This window comes from Narcine bancroftii, chromosome 3 (assembly GCF_036971445.1).
Source record: "Narcine bancroftii isolate sNarBan1 chromosome 3, sNarBan1.hap1, whole genome shotgun sequence".
NCBI lineage: Eukaryota > Metazoa > Chordata > Chondrichthyes > Torpediniformes > Narcinidae > Narcine > Narcine bancroftii.
Window position 1 is genome coordinate 157,100,230 of NC_091471.1, and position 21,091 is coordinate 157,121,320.

At 40.8% G+C, this 21,091-nt stretch overlaps 1 protein-coding gene across 4 annotated transcripts in view; it reads left to right on the forward strand.

Moving 5' to 3' along the window:
- Positions 1-16,357, forward strand: part of LOC138757740 (protein phosphatase 3 catalytic subunit alpha) — a 427,419-nt gene extending 411,062 nt beyond the window's left edge. For 2 of the 4 annotated variants that reach the window (XM_069925513.1, XM_069925517.1), the window contains 4 exons: positions 2,247-2,331; positions 4,105-4,202; positions 10,279-10,308; positions 14,124-15,744. In XM_069925513.1, coding sequence (XP_069781614.1) covers positions 2,247-2,331; positions 4,105-4,202; positions 10,279-10,308; positions 14,124-14,305 — 395 coding nt within the window. In that variant the 3' untranslated portion in view covers positions 14,306-15,744. Of the gene's footprint in view, positions 1-2,246; positions 2,332-4,104; positions 4,203-10,278; positions 10,309-14,123; positions 15,745-15,840 lie in introns of those variants that run through there. The other 2 variants (XM_069925516.1, XM_069925514.1) reach the window with 2 other exon arrangements.
- Positions 16,358-21,091: the final 4,734 nt, after the last annotated feature.

Below are 21,091 nucleotides of genomic sequence, written 5' to 3' on the forward strand. Positions count from 1 at the left end.
AAATTATATCTCAACACCGTTCCCTGTCAATTGTTTTGTGCCTCAATGAACACATTCTTCAGACTCCAGTGAATATCACCCAGTCTTCTCACTGCTCTTCAGATCAAAGTTTCCAAGCCCTGGTATCTGTCCAGACATTCTGCACTGCACTCATTGCATACGCTTTTCTTTCTGATCACATGCAGTCCTTTCTGCTTCCTCACTAAACACAACATTCTAGATTCTCAAAGAAATCTGTTGAATCATATTGTTATTTTCTACATTCCTCCTTAATAAATCCTTAGAAATTGATTCCAGGAGATGGTACCCTTCCTAATCTATAACTTCCATTCCACTGAAAGTATTCTAAAATTATAAGATTATGGAAGATCATCAGTATATAAAAGGTCCCTGGCCACCTTTTTCAAACCCTGTTGAGGTTTGGAATTTATCTGCTTTAGGTTCCCTTAATTTCTCTAGTACTTTCTACACCGATGTTCTTTAGATTCTGCTTCCCTGCTATTTTGCTACATTTATCATGCTTTTTATTTTGCAGCAATATTTCTGTTTCATATCACTGCCATTTCATTACTCTCCAGCATAACTTATGGTGTCTGCGTCTCCAGTCACTTTATTGTTCTCATCTATTGTACGGACAGAACTTCTCCAAGAGAATCAATTTGAGGAATGTCAATAAGCCATTTTTGGTCATAGGACCAAAACTAAACTTAGAAATGTAAAAACCGAAAAAACTTTTTGAAGTTGGTTGTGGAAAAACCATTGCAGTAAGAATAGGTCAGTGAAAACAGGTTGTGGGTGGGGAATGGTACAGAATATCGACTTACGTAAACAAAGGTCTCAGGCTGAAAACAAAAGGCCTCCCCTGTACTATATGATCATGTTGAATGAATCTGCTCTGAGGGGGCACAGAGCTGGTGCAACAGTAAAAGACGTTCGCATTGATGCACTGATCTGAACAGTAAAATTCCCATTATCGAACAACCGGCAGCCGCAAGCAACTGGCAAAATAAACGCAGAAAATAAATAAAGATTATGAATGTTTAAAAGTAACCTTTGCAGTTAGTTCACCCAGTAAATTCATTTATCTGGCATCTACCAATTCCCATAGGTGCTGGATGTACAAAATGTAACAATTCCTGCAGTTTGACGATGATTATACATTTTAAGTATTGTTTCCGCTGGTGGTTTGGATTTCAGAGTGGGGAGTACATACTGATCTAATGTCTGTTCTGAATGCCAGTGGATTGAACATTTGAGTGATCAATTGTACAGTTCAAATGTGTTAAGCTTGAAGGAAGGAACAACTTTTTCCATGATTGGAGGCATTTGTTGGAGCCATTGTATCTGATAGCTACCTGATAGAACTTTAACCCATATGGAAGGCAGAATTGAAGAGGTGGCTTTATTGCACTGAATTCACTGTGTGGAATCTTAAACATGCATGCTTCTGATTCACAGGCAGCAGGGCCTGTAGCAAAACAAATTGTATTTGCAAGTGATACTGAAAAGCTTTGGGCAATACAAAACTGAGAATAATTTTCCCCGTTTTAATTGTGTCAACATTCCATTAGGATCGTGTCAATCCACATTTCTAATCCTAGTTCATTTCCAATACTTTTTCTAATGATTAACCATGTAGCAAATGACTGTTGTAGGAATGATTGTATTCCATGTTCCTTATATTCTAATTAATTTTCTAATAATTTTACTGCTCCAAAACAAATCACACTGATGTGTGTAAGCAGTGGAAAGACTCTTCAAAGGTTCAGCCCTGGTTAGTGCAATGACTTGAGTTAAAGGAAAGTGTCAGTGCTAGAGGATCTGTTGCTGATTATAATTTCTTGGACCTCCATGATGCCTAGTCTTTCTCTTCCACATCCCAAGAGCACACTGTTCCCCCTACTGTCCCCCTCTCCTTGTTCCTCCCCCCCATCCCCTCCCCCGGTGCCTGGACACAAGACAATTTGGCAGGCCTGGGATGTTGCTGTAGAGTTCAGATGAAGTTCAGATTGTTTACCTCTCTTTGGTACAAAAAATTGATTTGACTATCTGGCAAAAGTGCAGCTTTAGTAGTACAAGGGATGTTGTGTTGCAAAATCTTGCACTATGCAATATTCTGTTAGAGTGATGCTACCTGACACACTACTTAACTCTTAAGTGTTCAGCCAGTTTGCTTGCCTCTGTGTGTGTCTGATGCAGTGAACCTGGTTGGAAATCAGAAATTGACACTATGAATGTTTTGCCAGGCGCATCTGCTGCTGCACGTAAAGAGGTGATTAGGAACAAGATTCGAGCAATCGGCAAGATGGCCAAGATGTTTTCTGTCCTCCGGTAAGTCCGAATCTTTTGGTGTTAGAAAATTGCTTGCTCATCAGTAACTCAGCTGAACCTGGAGTGTGGGTTTCACATTTCTTACCTTGTCCTGAATGTATCCCTGGTGAGAACCTGACTGAAGTGTTGTTACCACAACTGGGCTCGCACTTCAGCAAGAATGTTGAAGCCCTGCACATACAGGTCATCAGATTGTCCACCTCTCACTTTCATGGAACTATGTACCTGTATCCCAAGTCTCTTCTTAGCACTCACCAGAGCCCTATCATTCCCCATTAATCCTGCCCTGTTGGCAAAGGGCAGTATCTCATACTTGGCTGAGTTAAATACCATCTGCCATTCTATGGCCTTTTTTCCCCAGTTCATATGGATCCTCTTGTAATTTTCACTGTCCATATTACTGTAGGTTTGCATGTTGGCAGATATAATAATTAATCTGCTGTTTCTTTATTCCCCATAATAATTTCTTCTGCCTCTGTCTGTAAATGGCCCCCTCTTTCTCTTGCTGTTTTTTCCCCTTTCTGCACTCCTGTAGAAGCTCTTAAAGTCCATTTTCGTTTCTTGCTGCTTTGCTCTCGTATTCTCTCTTGCCTTTAATCTTACCAATGTCTTTTGGTTCTCCTTTGTTGAGTTCTCTGGTGTTCAGACCTAATTCTCTTTCTGGCAACTTTATAAACTTTGATTTGTTGATGTTTTAATCTCCTTCTTCATCTGTGGATGAATCGTTTTTCTCTTTTTGTGCCTCAAATTTTAGCAATTTGTACATGGTCTTTAAATATCAGTTGTCCTACATTTCTAGAAGAAACACCGCTCATGCCTTCATAGTTACCATAGTTTTGATTTAAGACCCTATCATGTACAAACGCAGTGTATAATTCAGACTTATTGCATGCAGTCACCCTTCTCCAAAGGGTCTTAACAAGATCAGAGTATTACAACCACCTCTAATTTCCTCATTTATTCCACACCAAATATCACAGCTAATATTTCACCAATGAGCAACTCTTGCCAATACTGTTGCCCTTTGCTATTTCTCAGTTTAATGCAAATTGATTGTAACTGCAAGTCATGATCTTACCACTGCACTAAAACTCCATTATTAAATGCAAGGAAAGACCATGTCATCACCAAGTTGGTGCATCAGGTTGCAGGGCATTAGGTGGGCAAATCTTTGGTGGAATTCAGAAAAGAAATGCAAGGTTGTCAATATTAGGCTCAAGGATGTTGCATAATATTGTCAAAATGAGGAGATCACAAACTGTAGAGGGGTGGAGAGATTTCAGTGCATCCAAATCATTGAGAAAAGAGACCACGTTTGCTCAAGCTCAGGGTATTCCCAAGCACTGTGCACCCAAACCTGATGCTCCCACACACTGCAGTGTGGTAATGATTAGATGCAGTTGTCTGATTTGGGCAGAGAGAGGATTGTTATCCAGAGCGCCAGGGTAACTCCATATGAACTAACATGTTGGAGAGGTGTTAGGCAGTTTCAGTAACCAAGTTAACAAATTTAAATCTGAGGAAAAACTTTATACGCCAATTCCAAATTGCTTCAGTTACTTTGCTCCTTGTAATGGGATTCAGATTCTTCACAGCCTGCTGACCATTTTAGTTAATTCACTGCAGGAGTTGTGATCTCAGTTGGGTTTGTAATCACTTGCCTTGAACCAAGGGTGAATGCTGGAAATGTGACCATTTCTATTGTGTCAGCCTGTACTTTACGGGCAACACAGCAGTTGATGAATAACTTTTATATTGGCTTTTTTTTTGCAGAGAGGAGAGTGAAAGTGTCCTGACACTAAAGGGCCTGACTCCTACAGGAATGCTTCCCAGTGGAGTGCTGGCTGGAGGGAAACAAACCCTTCAAAGTGGTAAGAGTGAAAATCCTTTCCCTGGACTTGCTGCTTTGAATTGACATGAATAAGCACATCCCTGCTCTGGTGTTCTACCAGTATCTTCTGATTGGGACACTCCCCTGTTCTGGTAAAGACTAGCACAGTGCCCTCTACCAGAAGTGACTGGCGCATTCTCCTGCACCGGTAATGACTGGTGCACTCTCCTTTGCTGGTAGTGACTGGTGCAGGAACAAACTGATCTTGTGTCTTTTGAGTTACAACTTAATTGTTCAATAACTGTTTTAAAAGCCATGTTTGGCAGGTAAATTAATGCACCATGGCATTTTCAGTAGAGATAACACCTATATCTTGCAAGTTATTAACAAGCAGTGAATTTTATTTAGCAGTTCATTTTGCCAAATGTGTGATTTGAGGAATCATTGCCATCATTTGCACAGGGACTTGCACTCTGCAATTATTTATCCATCTGCACCCTGGAGTAATTTGTGTAGGTAGCCATGTGCTGCAGTACAATTGTTTGTGATGTGTGCTAGATTGTGTTATTGTTGTGAATTTTTTTGCTGCAGGACACAGCTAACTCTGAATTACCACAATATGAAGTACTTTGAGACAGATGAGATGTTCCACTGCCCTGTTTGACCTGCATGGCAAAAGGCTGCAGCCAGGGTGGTGGCAACTCTCCAGGCTGTGGTTGTTTGGCAGGATACATCTCAATTTCTGTCCGTGCAAGCAAAGCTGTTCTCAGCAGATCTTACAAATTTCACTGTATCACTCGTCATCCATTACCAGATAGAAATTTGTGTTAAAATAATCAATGAAAAATTATTCTAAACAATAGTGAAAATAAGGAAGTTCAGCATATTGGTGAATGTATCGGTATGTGCATCCTTCATTAATTCACTGAGTTTTAGGGCTGCTAATTTTTACTCGATATTTGGGAAGAACAGCTTGAACAAAGAGTAGATGGAAATGTGTACTCCTATAACAATCATTGATTCGCAATCTTTCATTTTCAATTGTATGAAAATCTTTTATATTGTTTAGTATTAACAGCTATATTAATATTTCAGACTTACATGGCTTGATAATTATGTATTTAAAGACTACCGTTCAAAAAAAGTGATTCAAAAACATTTTTGAAAAGTTATTATCCTAGTGTCCAAGCCTTAACATAAGAGGTTCATGGGAACAATATATATTTCAGGGCTACCTTTTCATAATGAAACCCAAGAATGAATACAAGATTAATAAAGATCCAAAAGAATGTGAAGGGCTAAACTCGAAAGAAAGATGCAGCTTAATTTTCTAATTTGCAATGGAGAAAACAGTTGTTGCACTCATCTATTCTCTCCTGAGTTGATGGCAAATTGATTAATTTTGCCCAGTTCAAGCATTTTCAGAGGAATGGTTAAAAAATGTTTATGATCAACACCAATTCTGCTGTATGTAGGAAATATTCCTTTACAGTACTTAGTTCAGAGAGTGAGACTGAATAATGCCATCTTTTAAACTGCTTATCTCTGTACTTGATCATTTATCACAGGCTGTTCCTTATTGCTTGTTACAGGTATTGCTTTTGCGTTAAAGCATACTGTAGCCTTTCCCTAGTAACTCCACACGCATTTGAGTTAAGTGGTAAGCGAGAACATTTTTTTGTTTATTAAATTATTATTTTTTTTAATTGGACAATACACTTGAGTCTTTACAGGAGTGTGGCTCTAATGTATCTCTAAAAAGAATTTGTACTTTATTTTCTTCAGGAAGGTTAAATAAGGACAGTTGAGAGTTAATTGTTTGGGAGAACTTAACTTTAGAGGGCCGCCAGTGTTCAAGGGTTTGTGTGCAATGATTAATATGTTTAACCAGTTTGTTTTGACTCATCTAAAGAATGAAAACACAAGAGTAAATATGAACATACAGTTTGATGCTTGCCCTTAACCTGATGGATAGATTTACCTCTTAATATCTTTCTATATCATAATCTTTAACTTAAAATAGTTGCTAAATATTATTGTGCCCCCATACTTGTGGAAAATACTGAGTCTGCGTTATATAATGAAGCAGTGATGTTATTAATTCGAATTTCAAAATCACCTCGCTCCTCCCCAGCTCACCTTTTAGGCTTATAGAATGAATACACTTCACTACACTTCAATCAATGAACTATCTTGGGATAAGTCTTGGACACAATGAGATTAATCATTGGTGAACATGTTGTTGAACTTGTTAAATAACTAAGCTTTTTTCCCTGAATTATTGACTTGTATTGTCGCAGTTAATTACTGAAGTAAGTTGTCTCTATTTTTTAACTATATATGTGTGAACTGGGTATTATGTGTGCAAGGGGCTGTCTGTTCAAAGCCCCTGTGAACCCCCTGCCTCTTCACTCTTTCCAATGTTCTATTTGCTTTCTGATATACTCTTTCTCTCTTCCTCCTGTTCAGACGAATCAGGTACCCGCTTCATTCACTTCACCCTGTGCCTCTGTGTGTCAGTGTTCTGTGTGTTAGTGCTAACCTACACGTGCTAGTGACGTTCACCTGTGCAGACTGACACACACCCAATCACAAAATAAACATTTTCTACGTTGAATCAGACATTGCAAGTGCTGAGGAAAACAGTTCCCTCAGTTGAGGGTAATTGGTTGCCAGGTAGCTCACAGTGTCTCCTGTTCAGTTGAGAGTAATTGGTTGCCGGGTAGCTCGCAGCGTCTCTTGTTCAGTTGAGGGTAATTGGTTGCCAGGTAGCTCACAGCGTCTCCTGTTCAGTTGAGGGTAATTGGTTGCCAGGTAGCTCACAGCGTCTCCTGTTCAGTTGAGGGTAATTGGTTGCTGGGTAGCTCACAGTGTCTCCTGTTCAGTTGACGGTAATTGGTTGCCAGGTAGCTCACAGCATCTCCTGTTCAGTTGAGGGTAATTGGTTGCTGGGTAGCTCACAGCATCTCCTGTTCAGTTCCAAGTGTTATGTGTTGGTACTGCCTCTATTTTTTATTCCTTTGGAATCAATTACTTCATTTTTAAAATTAAAAGATTGAAGCAGAAAAGCAGGAGCCTAATCACAATTTTTTAAAAAAGCATCACCTGGGAAATGCTTATGGTTAAGGAGAACAATATTAATATTTCTACATTAAGAAACAAGACGTGTTACGAATCAGAGTTACTGTCCCCAAACTTGGTCCCTGAATCTCTGTGGTATTTAATGGAATATAATACTGTACGTGCCTGCAAAACATTTCCCCGTGGTATGGTTCTGAAGGGCTGCATGTGTCATTGAGACAGTTGGAGAGCCATACCAGGTATCGACTCCCTGTGATAGATGCATGACAGGGGAGAGCTTTGAGAATATGGGATGACAGAGCATCAACTGTTGAATCCAAATGATGACAGAAGAGGATGACATCCTGCAGTTGATGTCCTATCACCAAACCGAGAAGTGACCATGGAAAGCTGTATTTTGGAAACTCAGGGCAAAATGCTAAAATCTGCTGAAGTTGTGGCTTTTCTTTACCTGTTCAACCCCATCTAAAAGCCATGTGGGGATCTCACTCATTTGCATTCATACTGCATAGAATATGTAGCATGGATTCAATTACCTTGGCTTCAGTAACGTTGCTCAAAAAATGGAAACATTTACCTCAAGCAGATGGAGAGCCATCTCAGAAGTGAATGTATTTATTGAAGAGCAATGCAGTGAGAGAGCTGGTGTCAAATTTTAAAAAAGCAACCACTGCCCAGATTTCCATGGCTCTTTTATCATCCTGAAATATCACAAGAAGCTTCACAGAATCATTACCAAACACGCTTGGAACCCAACCCTCTGGTGACTGAGTCTGGTCTGTGAAGTAGATTTTAAGAAGAAAGGGGAGAAGCTTTAGGCCCACTGCAAAGTAAGACCATCTGTGGTGGAGAGTGAAGATGTGTGCAAGGGTTGTAGGAGCACAGAGGTCTGGTTTTCTGCTGGAGGAGTGTGATAGTACAGACCTATCACCAATGTATATAGTTACAGTATCTAATTGTAATGACTGTGGTTACAGCGATTGGCTGAGAGCTTTGCCACACCTACTGTCTGGGCCTTAAAGGGTTGTGTCCCTAGCCAGGTCGGATCATTCCGGACTGGTCGGCCACCTGTGAAGAGCTCCTGTCTTTTGCTAATAAAAGCCTTGGTTTGGATCAACAAGTCTTTGGTTCTTTCGACGAGCTCTACAAGGAGGTATTGAGATGGGGAGGGGCAGCATGGTTGTTGTAGTGGTTAGTGCAACACCTTTACAGTGCCAGCAATCGGGACTGGGGTTCGAATCCCATGCTGTCTTAAAATCATAGTACATTCTCCCCGTGTCTGCGTGGGTTTTCCTCGGGGTTTCCAGTTTCCTCCCACCATTTGAAAAGTACCGGGGGTGTAGGTTAATTGGATGTATATTGGACGGCACAGACTCATGGCCAAAATGGCCTGTTGCTGTGCTGTATGTCTACATTTAAAAAATTTTAAAGAATAAAGGTGCAAGACTGGAGGAGGTTGTCTGATCAGAATGAGGGTTCTCAATTCAGTGAATTGATGGCCTTGGTGTGATGCTGCCCCTTCAGTGGGTGAAAGCCAGGGTGATACGATGGCAGTAACTGTATTACCCATGGTGGACAATTCCCAGCAATGAAAGGTATCATTTGCAATGTATTGAGTGCAGAATTGATTGAAGGTTGAATATGTCTGTCATGATTAATGATCATTTAATCTCAATGGAAATCATATGGTTTTGAAAAACCACTAAAGATTTAGCACTCTTGAGTGTCATTTGGAGGGGGAGATGTCTGGTTAATCCAGTGCACAGGTTTCCTTCCCTCAAAGCTGCTTCAGGTGAATCAGATCTTCACACTGCACTTTTCATCCCTGATCCCTGATTCCATCTCTGCACAGTGTGGAAAATAGACCCTTTGGCCCACCTGCTCCATACCCACCAGAATATCTATCTAAGCTCATTACATTTGCCTGCATTTGGCTCATATCTCCCTCAACCTTCCCTATCATGAACCTGTCCAAATTGTAATCGTCGCTGCGTCTATCACTTCCTCTGGCAGCTCATTCCACCTACCCACCACTCTTATACACCTCAGATCCCTCAAATCCTTCAACATTGTCTTCCACCACCTTGGATATACTTTCCTTTATGCCTCTGCTCCAACTGAACCAGACACAAGACCATTTGTTCTTGCTCCATTAAGTCCTTCTATGGTCAGTTGGAAGATAAGTCTCCACTTCTGATTTTAAATTCAATAAAACACTGAAGGGATGGTTTTATCCCTGTGTTTTTCACAGCCCCTAGAAAGTCCATGTATGGCTTTCAGTGCAACAAATAGGTAGTGTGGAATCTGCACCAATCCTACTGGTGAATGGTGTGTTCCCCATTTCTGTCTAGTCCTCAAGGAAATGATCTCAACAACGGGGTTACCTACTTGTGGACACATAGTTCGACCTAACTTACAAAGATTAGTGAATGTTGAAACAAAAAGGGGTCATGTTTGTGCCCTACCTTAATACTGATTACTTGGACACTGTTACTGTAAGGTGAAGAACAGAAGGGAAAATCGATGTTGTAACAATTGAATGAGCCCAGGTCCAATTCTGATCACAGAGCAGCTGCTTAACCAGCAGTGAGCCTTCTGATCATCCCAGAGCTATTGTCCCTTGAGACGCAGTGAACTTCGGTGTTCCCAGTTACAAGTGTAAGGTGCATCACAGCTCTCATCTATTGCTGTGTGGCATAGCTTTGTTCCTGAACCCACTCTTGTGAGAATTTGCACTTGCTTCCGTTGGATGCTATAAACCAATATATAGTGATTCAATAATTCACACACAAACACACACAGCAGCAAATTATTCTGTTCAATTATCACAGTTTTTCTTTTTCTTCTTCCCATATAAACTGATTGTGTGTTGTCTTTTGTGAATGTGTTGGTCCTGTTTCCCATCTCCACATAAGAGTACTAAAGCTTATATTAGAGTTGCTGCAGTTGCTATTTTTTTGCTTCTCATTGATTGTTAAGAATATAAATTCTCAGCAACTTTCTCATCCGTTTTGCAACCCTTTTCTTTTCTTCAGCGACTGTTGAGGCTATTGAGGCTGATGAAGGTAATATTTTAGCCAGACCCCCTTCTGTTGTGATGGATGGGGGCTGTGCTGGGTTTATACATACCTATATAAATATACTCTGTAGCTTGTATATGATGTGTGGGTGTTGGGTTAACTAGTAGTTGTCTAATACTCCTTAGCACTGTCATATTAACCATGTTGAGGTGTGGCTTGCTTTAAATAGATTAGTCTTTTAAGCAGTTGTCTCCTTTTGTTCTTGCAAAAACCTACCTGCATCTTCTGGCTGAACTATGCTGTGTATAACTTTGAGTTCAGCTGTACTTTCTCCAGAAGAGCTGTTAACCATTGACACTTCAAAATTGGCTCAAGATGTTAAAGCAAGAGCAAAGCCCACTGCTGATTAAATAGTGGCCAATGAAGCCACTATTTATGCTCAGTTTTAAACCACCTTTTTAACAAACTCCAACCTACAGTTCGCAGCGGTGGTGGAAATTAATTTTTGCTTTTTTGTCTGTGACTCTGTGGCTTTGCTGCGTGTTGTTTAATTGTGTGTGTGTGTGTGTGTGTGTGTGTGTGTGTGTGTAAAATACTATGTTTTCCCACTGTCAGTCTGGCAGACACAGCAACAAGCTGGATTCCTGTGTACAGCCGATTGCTGAATCACCAGCTTTTTCACTGGGAGGTTTGTAAATAAGTACTAACCTTTAAATGGCTTGCAGTGGGATCTGCTTCCAATAGACTTTTATTGTTTGTAGTCAGTTGACACAGCTAGCTCCCTGTTGTAATGTAAGCATTTCTGGCCTGAACATGCAAAAATCTCTCAATTCGGTTAGTGTACAGTGCATTGAGCTGTGAATTGAAGGTGAAATTACTGAGACAATTTAAGTTTAGTTAGAATCTATAAAATGTTTCTTGAAATATTATCTGGTTTCACTACCCCTAAATGTTGGCTGCCTCTGTGTACAGGGAGTTTCTGGTATAGCTTAACCTCTTTATTGTTTAAAATGATCCCACCGTAACACATTAATCGCTTGTTTGCTGCATGTCTTCTGGAGGTGACAAATGGAATGGTTAACAATCATTGTGGCTGTATTGAATATTCCTAATGAGCTGCCCTGTTTGTAGGAACTCTGGAATGATGCACTGGTATAAATTCCACTTAACCTTTTGAGCATTGAATTCCCTTTGCTAATCCCTTTGCTCATCCCTTTGCTCCATGTTTTCCAATATTTAGTCACTATTGAAAAGATGTGCATTTCTATGTTGTCTTTCCAGAGAATCAGTGCAGGCAGTGATGTGTGCTTATCACTCTGTGATTCCATGGTAACCAAGCCATTGCAATGCTTGGGAGGATTATGTGGAGCCATTGGCAGAAACATTGATGTTCCTTCAGTGGAGGCAGTCTGGGTGCTGTGAGTACCACTGCCTAGGTCCTCTTACAGGACAGGGATCCTGCCTCTAGAGAGGGAGCACAGCAAGGGAAAACAATATACCAATAGCTGTTCATAAATTCCCTCATTCTCTGCATGTTAAAATCTGAATCTAAATTGTGAAATCTACAACCTACACTTTGAAAATTGTGTCCCATTGCCCTTAGTGATGATTCAACAGGAGTGTTGAATTCATAGAACCATAGAACACCACAGCACAGAAACAGGCCCTTTGGCCCATGCTGAATTCTGCCCAGTGCCACTGACCTGCACCCAGAGCATATCCCTCCATACCCCACCCTGCCATTCATGTACCTGTGCAAATTTTTCTTAAATGTCAAGATTGAGCCCACATTCACCACTTAAGCTGGCAGCTCATTCCACATTCCCACCACTTTCTACGTGAAGAAGTTGCCCCTAATGTTTTCTTTTATCTTTTTCCCTATAACCCTTAACCCATGTCTTTTAGTTTTTTTTATCTCATCTCAACTCAGTAGAAAAAACCTGCTTGGATTTATGCTATATACACCCATCATAATTTTATATACCTCCATTAAATCTCCCCTCATTCTACATTCTAGGGAATTAAGTCCTAACCCGTTTAATCTTTCCCTGTAACTCAGTTCTTCAATTCCCAGCAACATTCTTATAAATCTCCTATGCATTCTTCCAATTGTATTGATAGACTTCGTGTAGTTAGGTTACGAAAACTCCAAATTTGGCCTCACCAATGTCTCGTACAACTTACCATAGCATCCCAACTCCTATACTCAAATACTTTGATTTATGAAGACCAATGGGACAAAAGCTCTCTTTACAACCCTATCTAACTTTGACACCACTTCATGGAATTATCTGTCTCTATTCCTGTTCTTCTGCCCTCCTCAGTGCCTACAGTTTACTGTGTATTTCCTACCTAGGTTTGTCCTTCCAAAGTGCAACCACCTCACAAATCTTTGTATTAAATGCCATCTGTCATTTTGCAGCCCATTTTAACAGCTGGTCCAGCAAGCTTTGAAAGCCTTCCTTGCTGTCCACTACACATCCAATCTTTGTGACATCTCCAAACTTGCTTATCAATTTACTACATTATCATTCAGATCAATGATATAGATGACAAATGACAAAGGATCCAGCCACAGACCTCCAGTTAGAGAGGTGATCATCCATACTGGCTTCTGCCATAAATCCAGAGTTGAATCCAGTTTACAACCTCACCATGAAAATCGAGCGACTGAACCTTCCTGTCTAACCACCCGTGTGGGACCTTGTCAAAGTCTTTCTTAAAGTCCATGTAGACAATAGCCTTTCCTTCATCGACTTTCCTGAAAAGTGCCTTAAAAAACTCTTAAGATTGGTTAAACATGGCCTACCATGTTAACTGACCCTAGTCAGTCCCTGTCTATCCAAATACTTGTATGGAAGAACAAAAGTGAAAGGCTGTCTGCTTCCATTGCATGGGCACTGAGAGTATAGTTCCCCTATCCCCCAAGGAGTCATTCACCTAATAAAGGGAGATCATGCCTTTTCTTCGCAAACCAATCCATTTATAAATCCCTCATTTCTGGGCCTTGTGTGAGATAATATCATCAACCATTTCCTAATGCTCCCAAAAAAATAGCAGCAGGGCACGTTGACACAAATGTAAAATATGGTACAGAATAGACTTTTTTTTTGATTTTTAAAGACTCACACAAATCCAAACAAACAATACAATCTCTCTCAACAATGGTATATAACATAGAGAATCTGTTTTTCCCTTACACCCCGCCCCACTCCCCCATACCCTACTGCACAAGGTTTATACAAATTAAACAACAACAAAAAAATTATCAGTAAAATCACAGACCCTTAAAGGAACTTAAGAAAAACCCAAAATAACCTGAAATTAAAAAAAAGAAAAGGAACAAAATATAAGAGCACGTCATCTGCGCCACTACCCACGTCATTCATCTCAATCATTTGGTACAAAATATACTTCCCTCATTGGACACATTTGGGAAATCTCCTCCATTTATGTAAAATTGAGATTTTAATTTTTGGTTCGACTCTCAGCTTGAAGAAAAACAACTTATCCTTCCCCCATCTGTCAGTGTATATGTAACAGAACTGAGCTAAAGTGTATTGCAGGAGGCTTTGACATTTGCAGTTGTGCCGATGTTATTAGCTTCACAGTAGTGATTGTTAACCCATCACTGCCTGCCTGTGTCCTTACTTCAGTTTGGTGTAGTTTAATATAAATAGGTTAAGAATTTCTTCAATCTTGAAATTATACGCCACAATGTGCTAACCAAGTAACTACTGAACTAGTATGTCGTTGGGGGAAAGCAAAGATATGTTATTTTATGGTTCTACTCCTCTTTCCTCCCAACCCCCTGCCCTGCCTGTCTTCCCTGCACTGGCGATCTAACCACACCCATACAGCCATCCGCGGGTTCTCACCACAGCATAAGATTAGCAGCTTTGCTGAAGCCAAGGGCTTGGATCGGATCAATGAGAGGATGCCCCCTCGGCGAGATGGCATCTCCACTGATGGCAGCTTCAACTCCATCAACAAGGCTGTCTCCTCGGAGACGAACGGCACAGAGAGCAGTAACATTCAGTGATCCCCTCGCAGTTTCCAGTCCCAAGGCATGATTGTATCATTGTCCCAAGCGGTTTGACTTCTTGCCTCTGATTACTGCTGCATGCTCTGGGGAGCCAGGTGTTGGTGACAGATTCCAGTAACAGAGTGATAGAAATTGTATTGTTAATGTTGAAAGTTGAGTTACCTCAGACGGGATATGCCTTTGATGCTTCTAGACAAGCTGGTTAACTATTACACATTAGATGAATCAAACTGTTTTCCTTTTGTATTGAGGAAGACCCGCAGATCTGTTTTGAAAAGGCCTTTACTATTCTGGATATGGGATCTCTGTCTAGCAGCTCTTTCGTCTTCTAGTGTCCGTTTACGATGGCAGAATTAAAAGTTTGACATATTTTTAAAAAAAATTGAAAATATGAGATTGTACAAACTAATAGCTGATTTGAGATGTCGACTATTTATTAACATTTTTGCTACTCTTATGAGAGTTTGAAAGAAATTAGGCAGTCTTAAAATAAAATGTAAAGTTGCAAAATCATTGAAATGCCAAAAATCTAATTTGGTTTTGTACAGATTCTGCTTACCTCAGGTTTATTTAGTGTGCTTGGATGCTACCAGTTTATCTATTTACTTAGCTTATCCACTTGATAGGAGATAGCCTTTTCCAAAAAGAAACTGGAAATTTATTTATAACCTTTGTCATTCAATTGCTGTTCAATTTCATTTGCATTGAGTTGGTTGTGGCTTGCTGGAATTGTATATTAATGAGTGACGCATTCATTTTTTAAGTTTTATTTTAACTATAAGAAAGAACAAGACATACCATATAAAGGCAGCAAAAAGCATCTGTAGTCTGTAAAACTGTTCTATGCATGTTTTTTCCCCAATTTATGGCTGTACTGTCCCTATATGGGACTGTAATGTGCTTCGTGATCTGACATATACTGGAAATGTAATGTATACTTGCATACTTTATATTCACTGTATGAAAATGCTTAATGCCTTTTGAATTTTTGTAATTAAAAAAATTCTTGAAATTATTCGGAGGGGGAGTGGAACCTTTGAACATTTTTCAATACTGCTAGTGCACATGTCAACATTTAGCATGTTTAGCATTAAACTCTGTGTGGATTCATGTAAAGGTCTCGATGCATGAAGCTGTTTTAGTCCCCATGGTGGTCTCACTACGTCCTTTAGTGCCACACAGAATAAAGGTTTGCGTCTTTTCACCTTCTGCTGTATTATCAGTTACGGGTTTGATGAAATGGTTAAAAACTGGTCCATAATGGGTAACCCATGAAATTTTTTTTAATGACTGTAAATGTGCCCAAGTAATTCACTACAACCTTGAATGCCTTGCCTTTGTAATTTGACCTCTGAATTGTCAGCAATTTAAGCATGCACTTGTAACAATGAGGAAGTATTTTATATTACTATTTCAATAAAACATGCATGAACATACTAATTGTGTTTTTCTTTTATGCATCTGATATGGAATCGGTGACCCTTTGATTTATAACGGTCATGGTTGACACACACTGCCCTTGTTGCCACCAGGCCAGGCTCACCGGTCCTTTGAGCTGGCCTCGCAGTTTGCTGAGCTGTCCCTGACTTGCCTGCTTCAAGTCATGTCCATCGTGGAGTCAGAAAGCTACTAGAATACAATGTGTGCTGCCAAAAGCTAACTGCAGATGTGTACAGTCTTTGATTATGGCAGATGAAAGAGCTCTTTCATTGTTCAAGGTTGTGATTAGTTTTGTCTAAGTATCGCTTTTGAAATGTGGGCAACAGCCAGCAGGAATAAAACAAGATGAAGCAGCAGAAGAAGAAGACAGCTCTGAGCTTCCTCCACTGATCTGATTTTGGCCTCCACAGTCCTGTGTGTTCTCCACAACCCTCGATCCCCACCTGTGCCCAAAATCCATTTATACATCAGCTGTAGAACAGCACAAGAAGTTCTTCCTCAAAGGGGTGACCTTTGTTTCAGAAACGACATTGCTTGTTCTGGGCCATCTTGTTGGAGGATTGAATGCTGAGAGGATGTTCCCCATCTCTCACCATCTACCATGTCAAATCTCTCTGGATTATGTTTTAATAAAGTCTCTCATTCATCTAAACACATCCTGCTCATAAGCCAACTTCTTCACAGTAAGTAACCCTGGTGAATCCTCACTGAGATGTTTTTAATTTTTTTCATTTAGATGTACAGCACGGTAACATGAGCCCATGGGCCCACCCAAATACCCCAATTATCCTAACATATTTTGTATGCACATTTATCCCTCCTCATGTAAGGAGACAAAAACTGAACACACTGCTATAGCCCTGGTTTTGCCCTGAGAAGTCATTGCAACACTTCCCTACTTTTATACTCCATTCTCTTCATAATATATCCCAATATTGTGTCTGTTTTTCCAATTAGAACTATAGAACGTTACAGCACAGAAAGCAGGCCATTCGACCCAGTCTGTGCCAACCAAAAAAAAACTAGTTAGCCCCACTGATCTTCTCTCATTCCATAACCCTCCAGACCTCTCTTATTTGTGTATTTATCTAATTTATTTTTAAAACTCAAAATGCATTCACTACATCAGAGGGCAGCTTATTCCACACTCCTACCACTCTCTCAGTGAAAAGCTTTCCCCTAATGTTCCCCTTATACCTCTCCACTTTCAGCCTAGAGCTATGACCTCTCATATTTATCTTCTCAATCTAAGTGGAAACATTCTTCTCACATCTACTCTGTCTATACCTCTCATAATTCTATCAAGTCTCCCCTCATTCTTCTTCGTTCCAAGGAGTATGGTCCTAACCTGTTTAATCTTTCCTGGTCACTCAACTCCTGAAGACCCAGCAACATCTTAGTAAATCTTCTCTGCACTCTTTCAATCTTATTGACATCTTTCCTGCTGCTAGGCGACCAGAACTGCACACAATATTCTAAGTGTGGTCTCACCAATGACTTGAATAACTTCAACATTACATCCCAACTTATATACTCAATACTTTGATTTATAAAGGCTAAGATGCCAAAAGCTTTCTTTCAACCCTGTTCACATACAACGCCACCTTCAGGGAACAATGTACATGTATTCCCAGAACTCTTTGCTCCTCCCACTCCTTAATGGCCTTCCATTTACTGTGTATGTCCTACCCTGATTTGCTCTTCCAAAGTGCAACTTCTCAAGCTTATCTGCATTAAATTCCATCAGCCATTTACTGGCCCAATTTGCCAGCTGGTCCAGATCCCTCTGCAAGCTTTGAAATTCTTTCTACAGTCCACAACGATTCCTATCTTTGTGTTATCAGCAAACTTGATGATCTAATTCACCACTCATCATCTAGGTCATTTACATAGATAACAAACAATAATGGTCCCAACATATATCCTGGAGGCACACCACTCAACACAGACCTCCAGTCTGAGAAGCAACCATCCACTCTGTTTTCTTCCAAGCCAATTTCAAATCCACTTGCAACCTCTCAACGTATGTCCTAACCTTCTGAACCAATCTCTCATGTGGAACCTTGTTAAAGGTCTTACTAAACTCCATATAATCAACAGTCACAGCCTTTCCCTCATCAACCTTCTTAAAAAACTCGAGATTTGTTAAACATGACCTACCACACATAAATCCATGCTGACTGTCCTTAATCAGCTGTTGACAGTCCAAATATCTATATATCCTATCTCTCAGAAATCTTTCAAATTATTTACATACTACTGACGTTAGGCTCACTGGCCTATAATTGCCTGGTTTACCTTTGGAGCCTTTTTGAAACAGTGGGACAACATGAGTTACTCTCCAATCCTCTGGCACCTCCCCCGTGACTAAGGACAATTTGAATATATCCACCAGGGACCCTGCAATTTCAGCACTTGCATCTATCAAGGTGCAGGGGAATATCATATCCGGTCCAGGGGATTTGTCTACCTCCATTCATTGCAAGGCAGCAAGCACCTCCTTAAACTCCATATGCTGTACCTGCATGTTGACTTTGTGTTCTGTGTATAAAGACTGGCTGTTTTCTCTGACAGATGTGAGTTCTCTAGTTTGTCTCCCTTCAGTTATGGTTTTCTAGTCCTCTGGAAGGAAACGAAGACACAGGTATATGTCTCACCAAAGCCCTGTACAATTGTTGAGAGACCTTCTCAATCCTCTCCCATGTAAAGACTAAGATAATGCTTGATTTCCTCGGATTGGCCTTCAGTGACTTGTGCACAAGGACATCAAGATCGCTTTAAACATCAGCACTGTACATCTCTCACCATTCACCAAGTACCCAACGTTTTCTTTTTGGGTACCTTGCATTTCTATGCATATATCTTCTATCTACCAGGTTCTTGCCCATTCACTCAGTTTATCTGCACCCCATGAAGCCTGTTCACATCATCAACTGCATGTGATTTAGCAAAGAGTTAGTCCCTCATCCAGTAACCTTTATCAAGTTCAAATTTATTTATCATCCCATTCTACAAGTGCAACCCAATGAAACTGCATTCTCCAGTCCTTGGTGCAACACTGCAAACACACATACAGACTTCACACAGACAAATGATACATGAATAGTACATATACACAAATATTACCAAAAAATAAATTTACTGTTGAATAGATAGTTGAGTCACAGAGGGTTTGCATGAGCAATTCATCAGTCGTTTAGCAGTCTCGCTGCCCATGGAAAGAAGCTGTTCTTAGCCTGATGGCTCTGGTTCTGATACTTCAGCATCTTTCCTGACAGGAGTGGCTGAAAGATGCCGCATGTGAGGTGAGAGTTTAATAGAACTAGAATAGAATCAGTTGTTTAATGGAACATTACAGCACAGTACAGGCCCCTTGGCACATGATGTTGTGCTAACCTATATTAAACCTACTCAAAACTTTCCCTACCTTATAACCCTCTTTTTCATTCAACCATCTACCCGTCAAAGAGTCTTTTAAATGTCCCTATTACATCAGACTCCACCACACCCATGGTAACGCAGTCCAGGCACCCACTACTCTCTGTAAAAAAAAACTTATCCCTGACATCTCTCCTAAACTTTCCTCCCCTTGCATTGCAAAGATGTCCTCTGGTGTTTGCTACTCTCACCTCAAAAGTGCTGAATGTCCACCCGATCTAGGCCTCTATCTCATTGTAGGCCTCTATCTCATTGTAGGCCTCTAAGTTGCCTCTCATTCTTTGCTCCAAAAAGAAAACCCCTGCTCTGCTAATCTTGTGTTGAGTTTGGAAGAGTATCAGCTTCGGTGGGTTCACAGAGCGACGAGCACGTTCATGGCTTTTTCAAAGCAAGACCTTTCCAAGTGACTTGTGAGGACCAATTGTGCATCAGCCTCACCTGTAGGCAGATCCAACCCTTGATTGGCAGGTGAGGTGACTTCCAAATAGGCTCCAGCCAGAAAGGTCACATTATTCTCCACAATCCACACTTCACCTTCCCTCCCCTTCTCTCTCCCCTCTCCTTCCCTTCTCCCCATTTCCCTTCTCTCCCCTCCATTTACCCTTTATATTCCCCTTCCTTCCCTTGCCCCCTATCTTCCCTCCCCTCCCCTTACTTCTCCTTTACCTTCCCCACCTCATTCCTCCACTCCCCTCCACTTCCCCTTTACCCTCCCTTCCATTCCCTTTTCTGCCACTTCCCCTCCTATTCTCCTCTCTCCTCCATTCCTCTCCTTCCCTCTCATACCTCTCCTTACATCTACCTCTTCCCTATCCCTCCCCTCCTCTTACATTCAACTTCCTTTCTCTCCCCTTCCTTCATCTTCCCCTTACTGCTGCTTCCTGGAATTTGATTCCCATAACATGCTAACATGCTGAAGCAGCATTTGGGATGTTTGGAAATGTTTGCTGTTTTGGCGTGCACTGTCTGTGTTGACAGTGCTGGCTCCTGGTTCCTGCTGTGATGTTCCTGTGTGATGTGTGCATGTCTTCATCAACCCCTCCTTCACCTTGTTAAAGGATTGCAATCTGCTGGGATTTAAGCGAATTTACAGAAAGAACATTCTGTGCAAAACAGGAAACCCAAGAGTTGTTTATTTTCTTCACAATAGAAGTCATTTTATTTCTATTTTTTGAACAGAGGTCAACACATCAGACAAGTGAGTGTAACCTCACACACTTCATTAGCGATACAAATGGCACATTAATCTTTGGACGCACCTATTTGTGGATATCACAAACCCCACACGACTTGAGCATTTTTTCCTAGACTTTTTTCCTAGACTCTGCAGACGGTGTAATTGTAGTAAAAATACAAAATTGCTGGAGGAACTCAGCAGGTCATGTAGCATCCATCAGAGGTAAAGATAAAACAAAGATATCAGGAACACTGAGGTTGAACACTTGGCCAGAAAGACAGAGCTTGGGATCAGTCATATAGCACAGAACAGGCCCTTCGGGTCAACAATTCATGCTGACCAGGTTGGCATTCTAAGCTAGTCCAATTTGTCTATATTTGATCCATATCCCTTACCGCTTCCTGTTCTTAAATCTGTCCATGTCTTTGGAATGCCAGAATTCTGCCAATTCTTCAGCTTCCTCTGACGGTTCATTCCAGATACGGGCCACCTCAGATCTCTCAAATCTCTCCCGTCTCCTTAAACCTGTGCCCTCTCGTTCTGAATAGTCCATTCTGGGCAGCATTCACCTTAATTGTGACCTCTGGAATATAATTCGTCACCCTCCTACACTCCAGGGAGAAAAGACCCAACCTCTCCCTATAACTTAAGCTTGTCAAAGCTGGCCCTGTGTTGGCATCAGTGCTGCGTACACTCTCCCCTCCCAATGTATGAGAGGGAGTATCTGC